This window comes from Perca flavescens, chromosome 4 (assembly GCF_004354835.1).
Source record: "Perca flavescens isolate YP-PL-M2 chromosome 4, PFLA_1.0, whole genome shotgun sequence".
In the NCBI taxonomy this organism is placed as follows: domain Eukaryota; kingdom Metazoa; phylum Chordata; class Actinopteri; order Perciformes; family Percidae; genus Perca; species Perca flavescens.
In genome coordinates, this window is record NC_041334.1 from 31,708,519 (window position 1) to 31,722,504 (window position 13,986).

General features: G+C 39.8%; 1 protein-coding gene across 20 annotated transcripts in view; it reads left to right on the forward strand.

The window, feature by feature from the left end:
- Positions 1–13,986, forward strand: part of cast (calpastatin) — a 46,229-nt gene that overhangs the window by 9,301 nt on the left and 22,942 nt on the right. Inside the window, exon 1 of one of the 20 annotated variants that reach the window (XM_028577016.1) lies at positions 5,198–5,386. The exons of 17 other annotated variants lie outside the window; for them this stretch is intronic. In XM_028577016.1, the coding sequence (XP_028432817.1) occupies positions 5,384–5,386 (3 nt within the window). In that variant the 5' untranslated portion in view covers positions 5,198–5,383. Of the gene's footprint in view, positions 1–5,197; positions 5,387–11,378; positions 11,481–13,986 lie in introns of those variants that run through there. 2 more of the 20 variants (XM_028577031.1, XM_028577014.1) reach the window with 2 other exon arrangements.

Consider the following 13,986-nt stretch of genomic DNA (forward strand, 5'->3'; position numbering starts at 1 on the left):
TTATATCAAAGCAACTCCGGGAGAGTTTCCAGGCCTCTGGGCTAACCTGAGAATGTGCTTTAGCGAGACGTTGTTGTTCAGCACAAAACTCTCTCTGAACATTTTTCCCGCTGTCTGTTTACATCTACCATGCTCGAGGAAAAGTTGGTGCTCGTAGCCACATACAGTAATGTTTGTCCCAACAAGTAAGACTCTGACTCTTTCATGGAAGACCCAGCAGTCTGACGCTAACTGGAAATTGTAATGTGATATAATGATTTAGATTCTTAGTATTGCTTCACATAAACACATGGAAGTGGAAAGCTGAAGTTGATAACTATTCCCAACTATATCTTGATGTTATTTTAGTTCTTGTGCTCTAAAGATGTATTTTTTTCTATACTTTAATGTTAGGCAGAGAGTTTGGTGCTGATTTCTCCGCAAATTTAAGACATAGGCCTTATCTAAACGATACTGTAGGTTAGTAGAGAAAGGGCCTAGTTTTTGTGTTTCTAGTGTGATGAAATGTGGGTCAACAAACCAGGAGGATAGTGCTGTGCTAAATTTAGAGATGGTACATGGACATGCCATGCAGCTATAGTTTACTGTTGGGGGGGTGGATGCACACATTACAAGAATAGAGTTTCACAGGGGTCACTATTTGATTTTTTTCATCATTGTCACTCTTTTTGATATTGATTTGCTACAATCAAATGTATTAATTAAAAAAAAGTGATTTCTATTTAATGGAGCTGTAACATTTACATTATTCCTTTTCTCATGGCCCATGTGCGTTCTCTGCGTTTGATTTTGATTTTAGATTTGCAATGCAGGCAGTGCTGTTCAACAGCCAACTCTCCTATCTTAGATTTCTGAGCATTTCAACCACTCTTGAATGCACCACAAGTCAATAGCCTACACCTTTTAAAATGCATTACCGCACACAGTGATATGGCACCCTTAACAAAAGTAAAGATATTCACAGTAATGGAATCCTTATCTCAAACAAGCTGATTTCCACAGAGTGGATGCCCAGACACACATCAGACAATAACACTATTGTTTGCTCTGCAATCCTCAACAGTGATGCAAAGAATAGCTGATGAGTGCTAAAAGCGCTGGTTTGGTTTGTGTTTTTTGTAGACTAAACCAAGTAATCCCAAACTAAGTGAGAAAGGACAAATGTTTTATTATTTATGTTTTACCAAATATGGAATTTGTATATAGGAACATCCCTTATAGGAGTAATAATATTTGAGTAAATTTGGCTTGTGAGAGAAAGTTACATTTAGTTTGATGCAGACAGTTGTATTGCATTTCAAAAATTCAATAGATAAAACAAAATACATTAACTTAAAAGGAAAATATATGCAATCATTGATTGATATCCTGAAGCTGAACGTGTGTGTGAGATTAGCTGGATACTTTCCAGTGTCAAACTAGTAACACGAATATTCATGGTCTTTTGGTAAGATGTTGCATTTATTGAACTTAAACAGTGAATCAACAGTGAAAATATCTCGAACTGTAAAATGTCCCTTCATACTTTTCCCATTTGAAAAAAAAACACAAGGCGAAATAAGAGTGTACTTGTACGTAATGTGCAAAATAATCGTGTTTCACGATTAGTCTGTTTTGTTTTAATGATCAGGAGTCGTAATCGTGATTACAATTATTTTGATTTATTGCACAGCCCTAACAACACATACAGTATTCCTTCTGGCAGGTACTGTTCTTTTTACAGATTCACACACACTTTTATAACCTCCAGAACCTTTTGGCAAAACACGCCTCCCTCCAAGTTCTACCAGTATGTTTTCAATGTGAAATGTTTTCATTGGGATCTCTTGCCAGCAAAAGTATACAACACCAGTCCTGTATTTTCCCACAGACTTAGTTTAAGAAACATGGTATGTTACAGCCTCCTATTTTTCCTGTGACCTCCTAAAACCACAATCAGAGATTCAGAGTAGAATCCCCCCCCGTTCCCAGCTCTGATAGGCCAATTTCCCTGTATGGGTGGGTGCGCACGGTCTGCATTAGCTCATTAGTTGTCAACAAAGATAAGTGTTACCAGGGGTTACCAAGTAAGGCGTTTGGATCTAGCATAGGCATGCATAAAACATGCCAGCTCTGTCTCACAATAGGGCTGCCACCTCTTAGTCGATTAGAAAGATTTCTTTAGTCATTTTTTATGCTTATTCATGCTTAATTACTTATTTCCAAGAAACTCATGAGCACATTTATGGTAAACACAAGATTTAAAGTGGTGCTTTTGCAAGATTAATTGTGGAGAAACTCAGTTTTACAGATGGTTAATGAACTACATTTATATTGTGCTTTTCTAGTCTTAACCACCTCTCAAAGCGCAAGTGTAAGTTGACTAAGAATTTCTTTAGTCGAGGACAGCCCTATCTCACACACATAAACACTCACAGAGTCAAAGACACAAAAGCAAAGGGGAAGGCTCTGTTGTGTTTATGGAGTCAGGCAGGGCAAAGCTGTTAGAGAAGTTTATTTTGAACGGTCCCACAACAGACACACATTTCTGCCACGGAAATGCCAGGGCCTAGCCTTGTTGACACCAGACCCTTCTCAGTTGAAACTGAGAGTGGGGTCTGGGCAAGGTTCATTCACAGCTCATTTCCAAAAGGGCGTCACCAACGGACGCCGCTCAAATGCCTCTGGGTGCAATTGGATAGTCCTTCAACCAATCAGACCAACGATCCGGGTGATGCAGCAGCGACAGCGGCATCAACGGGTTGCTGCGCTTCGGTGGCTGTCATGTTGAATGTAAACAAAAAGCTGCCCGCCATTGCTGCGCTATCGTCATGGTGTAAAGCCCGCCTCAACGGTTGTGATTGGTGCCTCGATTTAGAAAAATTGGAAATGGGCTTGAATGGGCTCTTGGCCAGACTGACTTGCAGATCAAATGTCAAATTTGCCGGAAGTTCTTCAAGGTTTTCCCAGGCTAGCCAGGGCAGGGATTGAGCATATTTGCCTACCTGCCATTTTCATCTGATCTCTGTGAAGTGTATTTAAGGTGATAACCCTGCGTCCTTTAATCATCAGCTTGCCTTGGCTGTTGTTAAACGGTAACAACTGTTTTTTTTCAACCTGCACCCTATTTCCTATGTTTTTGTGTCTAAGTGACTGATGGAAACAACAATCTTAGAAATTGGTCCAGTATTAAGCAAGATTGCTGCAAGTCGACAGCAGCGAAACAAGCAAGTTAATAAGGCAATTGTCCAGATTGTATTTACCACAAAAGTGCTTGTTTTGCCACTGGCTCAGATTCATATTCTAAGTGTCTGACAACATTATGGAAAGGATTTCTAAGGAGGTCAACCTTTCTGTTAAAGAGTAAGATCCTTTTTTTAAACAAAAAACATCTTCGAAATTGCATTTGCTAAACCCACCAGTAAATAAACAGTAATTCAAGCATTGTAAAATACACTTTATTCAAAGTCGACAGAAACAAAATAAAATTATGAAAAGCCGATTTGGGTCGTCTTTCCACTTTTACAACCACCACAACTCTATTTTTGGTTGAAATAAACACATAGTTTACCGACTTACATGTGAAAATATGTTGGCTGTATACATGCTAAAAGTATTGTTTTTTTTAAATGGAGTCTGGTGGGTTTAGGGCTAGTGACTTCAGAGTGGTTTCTGGTTAAACAGAAAGGTCTCAAAGAGGTTTTAAAGGTCTATCTCTGAAGGGATCCTTTCCATAATGCTGTCAGACACTTAGAATATTAATCTGAGCCTGTTAGTGGCAAAACAAGCACTTTTGTGAAGGTAAATATAAGCTGGACAATTGCATTATTAACTTACATTGTTTTCTGTAATGCAGCTCATAAAACCAGGAAAAGACAGAATTTATGTCATATTACGATATTACAATATCCAAAATCGAAGACGATATCTTGTCACATATCACGATATCGATATAAAATCAATATATTGCCCAGCCCTAATTTATGTTCAGAAATGCTTCCAAGAAAATAAATATGGTTCTTAACAGTTCAATGTGGGTTGATGTAAATAATAAGTCATGCCAAATTCTTTGCTAAACACAGAGCAAATAACACCAAACAACACTGAAACATTTTTTCTTCTATTTGTTTCTTTGTTTTAAAAAACAACAAATTTATAACCAAGGACAGTTTTAGTAATATTCAAATTGTTCATTTGCTTTGCATTTGTTATGGCAATGTTTTAGTGCAGAGACTAAACGCATGTGGCACAAACACAGTATAGGCCAGTCTTGTGTCCATTCAGAATAATACAACAGACTGATACACAAGTTGACAGACAAAGTGCGCCCACAGAGCAGTTTCAGATGACGTTTGGACAACCCTTTATTCATTTTCATCTAAGTGCTATGAGTATTTTAGACACAGGGGGGTGCTGTTCTCCAAAAACCTCCCCCTTTAACATGTTTGACACGTTTCGTGGTTTGTGCTTCATCTGAAAAGTAGTTCAAGTGTCTGGATTAATTTAAGCATATGCCAAACTATCAACTAATCATTGCTGAAAGTGTGTGTGTTTAGAAGGTAAAGGTAACAGTGCTGTGTTTCTAAAATTCTTACATAACCTCTGGCTGCTGTCCAGAGGCTGCGTTTCCTGTCTGTTCCTTTGTTCAGGGGCTACTTTAAAAAGTTGTGAAAGGCCAGAGAAAATGTCTGAATGTTTTCTGCCCCATTGTGTCTTTCTTTAATTTACAGTTTTTCTTTTACTCTGCTCCGTCTTCTGGTGTGGATTGGACAATGTGGGATGATCCCACTCCCTCTCTTCTCTCACACACACACACACACACACACACACACACACACACACACACACACACACACACTCTGCAGTCTAGATTCCTAAGCAGTGAGTCTCTCAGGCACACCCAGACTCTGCCAAACAAGACTGCTGCAGCAAATCCACTTCTGCCTCATCATCACAGCTTCATCCTTTAATTCTCCCCATAACTGTTCCTTTGAATATCTAGGTGTGGGCCATCTTGTCTGTTATCGTACTGCAACATCCCTCCTATAAAAGCCTGCCCGACCCAGCCCAAAGTTTCCCTAAAGCAGACTTATTTATTTTTCCTGGCAGGCAGTGAGCAGTGGGTGGGTCTTTGTGTGTCCGACTGTCCAATCTGACTGAGCCTGCTCTGCTGCCTTGTGACTGAGAAGGTGGAGCCAGAGCAGCAGAGGCTTGTTGTGCCCCTTTCATGAAGGTGGAGCAACAAGTTTTTCTATATGTGTGTTTACATGTGTGTGTATGAATGCGCGTTTGCTTGATATACAGTGTTTCCACAGCGGGAATCTAAAGTAAACCAGACTCAAGAGAGCATCTTGGTAGTATACACAGCAGCATATATAGAGGAAACACACTCACAATCAGACTTATGGTATGTATCTGGACTGCATTTCCCCTTCATGCTCGCTCTTTTGTAAATCTCTGTGTGTGGAAGGGCTTCCTGTCTGACTGATACCTGTCAAATTACTGCCGTGGTTACGATCAGACGGTTGAAGGCTTGTTCATGTGTTGGCATCTAACAGCAGTTCGCCATGTTGTGTTTGTTTGAGAGCAGTTTGTGGTGATCAGGTTTGCTGCCTTTTGCATGTTAAGTGTTAGTGGTATCATTTTATGGACCCAGAGAACAGTTGTTGCCAAGGTAACAACGAAATAAACAGTAAATAATCATCTGTATATATTGTGAGTGCACTGCACCAATGTTTAATAATAATTAATACGGAATCAGGATCTGACAACAACTCCTAATGGGGCTTTAAACAAAATTATCTAACGGTATTCAGACTTCTATAAACTAGGGTTTGCTGGTTATTGTTGATTTTTTTTTTTATGTATGTGCGTCAGTGTGAACATGATGGACAAAAATAGAACAAATGCTGTGAAATAGAAGATCACTGCATGTGCTTCTCCTCTTGATTGTTAGTTTGCAATAAAAAGCTGATGAATGAAAACCAAACCGAGAGAAGTAACATATATTCGCCCTGCACGGAATGAAGCGGAGTACAATGTGATAAACTAAACATGAAACCAATACAGTGCTGTTAAAGTTTATTTTTCTTCTCTCCTGTCCTTCATGTGACTGTAATGCGTATTCACAGCACAATGTTTGCACAAGTAGCATGTAACAGTAAGTGTGACTGATGACATCAATCTTGAGTTTACCCAGCTGTCTGTTTGCTCATCATAAGATCTTCCCTACAACAATAATATTCATTCTTTATGCAGCTCTGCACTGGAACTTCAGTCAGACGACAGCAGTTAGCGTCGTTGGTACTTTTACACTTCTGCTCCACATTCTTTCCTTGTAACACTGACTGCAGTTTTCGTCATTTCCCCCACTGAGCTGAAGTGATCAGTGTTATCGCTACTGACCATTTAGTCATGTTGCCAGTACTATCCTGAAATCGTAGCACAAGCTAGGAAGCTGCTTTCAGCCATATTCCCGTGTCTACATGTCTGTGGTTTGTTGGGTGGGGCCCAGCATTAGTCATCAGTTTTCATTACAGGCACAAGCTACTGCTTTGAAAGCTGTTGCTAGGTAATGCCTGGATATACTGCATTGTTTCTTTACTTCTAACAGAACAAATACTTAGTGAGTTAAATGCGTCCTGCAGAGAGCAGGTCCCCGGATGGTCTGAGGTTTATCGACTGTGCAGGCATCGTAGCCATCTAAAACCGGACAAGGACTCAAGCGGCAAACCTCGAGCACGTCGACAGTTTCCGTCTGAGATGATGTGTCTAACTGCATGAGTGCCAGTTTGAAATGAGCAGTGGTTTCAAATGGCACTCTCCTGCCATCATCCACACACTCAAATCTTGTCTATTTTGATCACACGTACCACAGCTCTCCCAGAATGGCCATGATGTTCATATCAGTGTCCTGTCCCAAACTACGTCAGTCAGTGTTGTCCTCACTGGTTGCTGCCACAAAAGCCAAAGCTCTGTGGCTTTAGTCTATGTGCATGCAGATTGGGTGAGTGTATGTGTCGGTGTCATCATGCGTCTCACCGCAGGAGATATGGTCAAGCACTTCAAATAAAGTGGGTTTTTAGTTTTTAGGATTTATGTCTCACTTTCAGATTTTTAAAACTTGCCTGTGTGGCTTCTCGGCTTTTTATGAACAGAGGTTGCAGCTGCTTTGAGAACAGAATTCCCTCTTGCTGTCAGTCCCATAAACTGTTTGATCACTCGCTTCATTGTAGATCTGTATGAGCTTGGACTTAAAATCCTGGTGACTTGTAATGGCATTGATTGAGAATATACGTCAGGCTCTCTGTGCATATATGGTTAAGTGTATGTGCTCACATGTATCATAGTGCTTATATGTTCTAGTCTACAACTGCTCTGGTTCACAGTCTTTCTATGTGTCTGTCAGCTGTGATCTTCTGTTTAACAGCTGTTTATATGTCCCTTATAAAACAGATATACGGCAACTATAGGCCCCTTCCCTTGCCCCGACAAAATTTCTACCAGGTACAACTGTGTGAAATGTCTACCATTTGCACACATTTATTTTGTCTATGTACAGGGCTGGACAGAATAACAGGAACACTGAGCAATGCTGCATAGCATAGTGACATCACAATCTGCAGTATTGAATTACAGTGTCAGCAACACTGTAATAGCATCATGAAGGTAACATTTGCTTTGTAAGGTGTTTCTGTTACTTTGTCCACCCCATGGATGGCTACTCATCTTGGCGGTGTGAGAAAAGTCATGCTGTGTAAATCAAAGCCAAAGTCACATACTGTTTGGGGCTAGCTTCTGTTCCCCTAATGTGGGTTTCGGTGAAAAGCTGATGATGATGACGAAGGCTTAATGATTGTCTGTCTGTCTGTCTGTCTGTCTGTCTGTCTGTCCAAATTCAACGCTCGGTTGGTATTCATTACCAATTACCAGTCCCGCCAGAAAAACGTGATTATGCGATTGCATAATTCAATGCATAATCAGCCGAAGTCCGCATATTTATGCGGGGGCTTCTTTTCTTGAATGAAAATCATTTTTTTTGTAGGAAAACCCTAGTTGTTTTGGTATCTGTACCTAAATTCAAAATTTTTAATTCTCCCTGAGGTGATGAAAGCATAATAACATAATATGTAAGGCATGTGCTAACAGCTTTAGCTTGCACTGTATGTGTGCTGTTTGTATTGTGTCGGTGGATGGACAGTCTGTTATCTAGCAGAGAACAGTCTGCATGAGGAATGTAGGAATGCTGCAGTTTGGAATTTAAGCTTGCAAAGTGTTTGGATGGGTCTCAGGTGAGTACAGAGTTCACTTTGTTGTAATAACAAATGTCTGCTTTAGCTATAGACATACAACTGAAACTCATCGACGAGTGAAGGAGTAGATAATAAATACTTAACTAAAACTTGCTTACAGTTTAACTACTTGCTGTTATGCAAATAACGTGTATAGGCCATATACATTTTCTTCTTTTCTCTGAGAAAACTTTGTTCCAAATGTATGTATTGATAATTTTTATAATTTCATACAGCAAGAGTCATCTTGTAAACACACTATGTAGTGCCCCTCCTCTCTGTTATACAGTGCATTGTTTCCCTAATAGGCTGTGAATGAAATAATTGTTTGCCTATTGGAAAAGTATATCTGGATGATTTGCTTTATGCGCTGCCCAACCTGTCTTTTGTTAACTGTCATCTGAAGGCAGGGCTGGTGGGGGACTTCTGCAAAGGTTTTGATCGCAGAACGAGCCTCGGGGGAGACGTTTTTGTTTGTTTTGTTTCAAAATGGTTCTCCTCACTGATGGAAGTCTATATCCATGAACTTCCACTTCCGGGATTGCTCCGTTGTCGCCGGAAAATCCGCTGTATGTCCTTCTTTCAACCGGATATCCGTTACCTTATGCTTTCTTTGTGTTGGAATTTTAAACTCTGGTGGATTTATGAGGACTGTGGTAAACTGCTCCACACATTTCAGCAGGGTAAATCCAGACAGCTAGCTAGACTATCTGGCCAATCTGAGTTTTCTGTTGCACGACTAAAACAACTTTTGAACGTACACATTGTTCCACCAAAACAAGTTCCTTTCTGAAGCCATTTTACAGAGGTACCGGGGCTCCATGCGGCGCCTAGCGCCATCCATGACGATTGTATTTGGTTTAAAGAAAGGAAGGAAGGTCTGGCAAAGCGAGACTACACTGACGGTTATGCAAATGCATGTGGATGCTAATTAATGCTAGCCTCGTGAGACTCCTGATCTGGCGAGCTCCAGTTTTCCACTCGCAGATCAGTCTGGCATGCTGCTCACTAATGCTTTTTTCTCTTGGATCCTTCTTTTGGAATATGGTCCGGGAACCTGAAATGGTGCCTTTTATTCCTAAATTCTCGTTACACAAACGGCAAATATCCTTTACCGACATGTTGCTTGTTTGCTGAGCTAACAAGCTATGCTTTATGCCTGCAGCAGCAGGGGCGGGCTTGTGGTTGTATTTTCATACGCTTCGTGGATATGATTGGTTGATTTGGCCCGTCTATCACCAACATAGGTGATAGACAGATGGTTCATCCAATCAGCTAACCAGTATTTTCACTAGCCTCGTGAGACTCCTGATCTCGCGAGCTCCAGTTTTCCACTCGCAGATCAGTCTGACATCTGGAGGCAGAGAACATTTGGAGTCGTTAGCCAAACGACCGGGCCAATCAGCGTTGGTTTTGAGGCGGGTTTAGGTGGTGATAGACCGATGGTTTATCCAATGAGCTAACCAGTATTTTCAGACAGTGGTAGCCCTAATTCTGTTAGCTGCTCGCTAATGCTTTTTTCCTCTTGGATCCTTCTTTTGGAATATGGTCCGGGAACCTGAAATTGTGACTTTTAATCCTAAATTCTCGTTACACAAATGGCAAATATCCTTTACCAACATTTTGCTTGCATGCTGAGCTTACGAGCTATGCTTTGCCTGCAGCAGCAGGGGCGGGCTTGTGGTTGTATTTTCATACGCTTTGTGGATCTGATTGGTTGATTTGGCCCGTCTATCACCAACATAGGTGATAGACAGATGGTTCATCCAATAAAATAACCAGTATTCCGCCCCTTCCCAAAAGTTCTCCAACGGAAAGTTCCCAGATGGATATGCCGAGCAAATGCGAAGCAAACCATCTGGCGGAGTCAGGTTAAATTAATGCAGGGGGGGTCAAGAACTAGAGGAGAGAGACTAGGCACGGTGTGATTTCTGTTTGTTTATTGGTTGTTGTTTTTTTCCTTGAGACCACAAAGGGTGGGGGGTGGGTGAGGGTTTTTGTCCTTGTTCAGTTTGTATTTCTCTGTTTCTGTTCTGTATGTTTGCATAAAAAAAAATTAACAGAGAGCAAAAAAGCGATGTCATATTACCTTGAGATCAGCAGGTGAACACATGCTTCCATGGTTTGGTCTTGCACTTTGTGGGCTGCATGCTCTCTTATGACTAAAAGGCAAATAAGTCAGCAAATCTTCTTGGCTAACTTCCTTTTGATTTCAACAGACACATTTAAAATGTGTGGCAAGTTCCAAATTATGTTCGGAAATGGTCTTTAAGAGCTTTTCTGTAAAGTATAGAGAACAGTAAGTAATGATGTCATTCATTTTATCACAGGGACATTATGTAATTATTTCCGATGAGTAATCTGACATGTTATGACAAGAAGGTAACACACCACTGTGACCACAAGCCCTTTAATCAAATGAAATGACCTCTTCAGTGTATCTTTAAATTATATCGATGTTGTACCCATGGCAGGGTAGCCAGGCTAGCCGTTTCCCCCTGTTTCCAGTCTTTATGCTAAGTTAAGCTAACCAGCTGCCAGCTGTGGCTTCATATTTACCATAAAGACATGAGAGTGGTATCAATCATGTCATCTAACTCTCAGCAAAAAAGAAAGCAGCATTTCCTATGATGTCGCACTATTGCTTCAAATGAAAACAATAAAAAGCTTCTTGTAGAAACACGTTTATATCATCAATTTAAGGTATCCACAGAAGTAATGTTTTGGTATAAATACTGAAATTCATTAGCACCACTATCAGAATTTGAGCATTATCCAGGACTAGTGTGATCACACAATGTTCTGATGTGAGACTTGATGGTCCATAATTTAAAAACTTTCCAACATTAGTTTCCTAATTTTGTAATGAAAATATCTTAGCTGGCAGATTTTTGTTTCACATAAATGTTTAACCTCCAAAACACATCTGACTCATCATGCATTACCTGCCAGCATGCAGCACAACTCTGCTTCCTTTCTTTCTGTTACTTTTTGTGGTAACTTAGCATGTGCATTAATCAACATTTCCTGCAGTAACAGAAGCAACATGACATGGGATGCCCTGGCTGCTTATGACCTCACTTCCTCCTTTATGCCACTTCCTCTCTCTAAGCAGCATTATGTTGACCCTCCAACAGTCAGTTGAATAATTATTATTTCTAAACAGAAAAAAATATGTCAAAAGAGAAAAAAGGAAGTAATATAAGACAGGTAGGGGCATGTTGATGATTATTTATGTGCTGTAATATTGGTCCTCTCTCTCCTTCTTCTCCTTCTAATGCATCAGTTGTAATAGGCTACTGCCCATAGGCCTATGTGCTAACTCTGAGCTGGGTTGTGACCTTAGTTGTGTTAAATGTTCAGTAACCTCAGTGTGTGAGGCAATCATGACTGATTTACAATCAATTCTAAATCAGAGGTCCCAGATTGCCAATGGAGTGGTGTAATTCACAATGCGCTCTGTCTCTCTGTGTCTTGTCCTGTCTCTTTTCAGCTGTTAACCTTTACTCACTGTAGTCATTCACGGACATATGACCTGGCTTTACCCTCCATCCTGTCAGCTCAGTGTACCTGTAAAACCTGATGCACAGCTGGCTTAACAGGTTAACTCACTCAGTCTTATAGGTGCGTAGACATGGGATTTTTATATAGCTAGGTTGGCTAACGTTAGCTAATTTACGAGAGTGAGAAAAACAAGGCATTGTGAGCTAACGTTACGTACCGAGTAACGTTAGTACATGGGGGAGTGACTAGCCTGGGTTGCTTATAAATCACTAAAATAGTAGTGACAGCACCGTTTGGCTTAGCTAGCTAGTTATCAATGCCGTTAGCATCGTGGCTAACACTATTACTTTATGACAAATCGTTTCGGCTGTGCTTTCTAACATGTCATTGTGCTAACCGAGCACCGTTAGCTTTTACCACAACGAGCAGCTTCAATACACTTGTTAGATAACGTTTCATTACAGAGTTCTCTGTTGATGTGTGTTTGTCGTTGTGTGCGTGGTGGATATAATCATAGATATTGTTCTATATCTATGGATATAATAATGTAAACAGAGAGCGGCGTGCTGACGTGACGTAGCTAGGTCCCCTTCAAGGCCAGCAATGTTGGAAGTCCCTCTAGTTTACAGAACATGTAACAACAACCACATACTTATTGGCACTGACATTGCAAAAGCCTGAGTATATTCGACATTCTTTGGTAGTACATATAACATGCTGCATTTGAGCACTTAATATTCGAATATTATTCGAATAAAAAAAAATGAAATTCGAATGGTATTGTAGAGGAAGACTGACAGCTCTAAATATATATATATATATAATATATATATATTGGTCCAACAAATCCTTTTATTATATATATATATATATATATATGGATTTGTTGGACCAATCCAATTTCATAATAAAAAAGACCTTTACATTTTGTGAAATATAATGTTCTCAGTGCCACTCAACCAGGCAGCCCAAACGACGTAACAGGCAACATGCTGTCTGCCCCTCCCACTCCCAAAGAAAAACACTCTACTCCAATCAGGCAAAAATAAAAAAAACAACCGTAATTTGCATCTGCTACACGAGAATAGGCTACACCAGTGGGAATACTACAAACACTCTGTAGTGGATATCGCAGGTTTTACAAACATGGTTAAAGTAATTTTGGCCATTTCAGCCAGACCGTATTTGCTGCTTTGTACAAAAAAAATAGAGAACCAATTGTCCAAAGCACCAGCTGTCAACTTAATTTCTCTGGCATTTTTCTTTTTGCTGTATCGAAAACGTACCGAAACATGACACCACTGTCTCCAAACCGTGAATTTTGTGAACCGTTACACCCCTAATAAATATATATATATATATATATATATATATATATATATATATATATATATATATATATATATCCTTGTGTTGTCTTCCTGTCAACCTTGAAAACAACCCAAAGTCAACACAAGGGTTAAAAAAAATATATATACATACATACATACATACATACATAATGGTAATAATGATAAATACAGTTAAATGTGCTTTAAGTTTACTCAGAGGTCAACTTAACATTTGTAGTTCCTCTCCCTCCTTTACACTGTAAAGAAATATCAGTTTTGTAATGGTTCTGTCTAAGTAAGTGAGGACTTTTCTTCACTTAGACAGAAAAGAAAAGTGTATGGCCCCTGTTCCCTGCATGAGGTCAATGCACTAGATTTGTTTTATATCGTTGCACCTGTTACAGTAGGCTAATGAACAAATGAACTACTGTTTGTCAAAGTATGTCGGTTACCACAGCTGGTTTAATGCTTCTTTAAATTTTATATTGAGTTTGTAAACTGTATGATACACTTTAACAATAAACCCGTAGGAATGGCTCTTTAAAATGAGGGAAAAGGTAATAGACCAAATAGGACACTCCCAATAGGTAAAGTAACTAAGCTTGTATGCTTATTTTACTATCATTTAAAAATAGACTTACGGTAATAATGTCTTTCCTGATAAACTTGATGACCAGGCCAATTACCAGATTAATTGGCTCTCTTTTTTTGACTGAACCGAAAATAGCATCAGCTAAAAAAAAAAACTAAAATCTTATCAAGAGGAAGTCTGAGATCACAGCAACACTGACACAGTTTGATACATTAGTGAGTGTGAGGAAGTGCAGTGCAGCACAGATATCACTGCCATGTGAGTTTGAGAAATGGCTGCATTTGGTTGG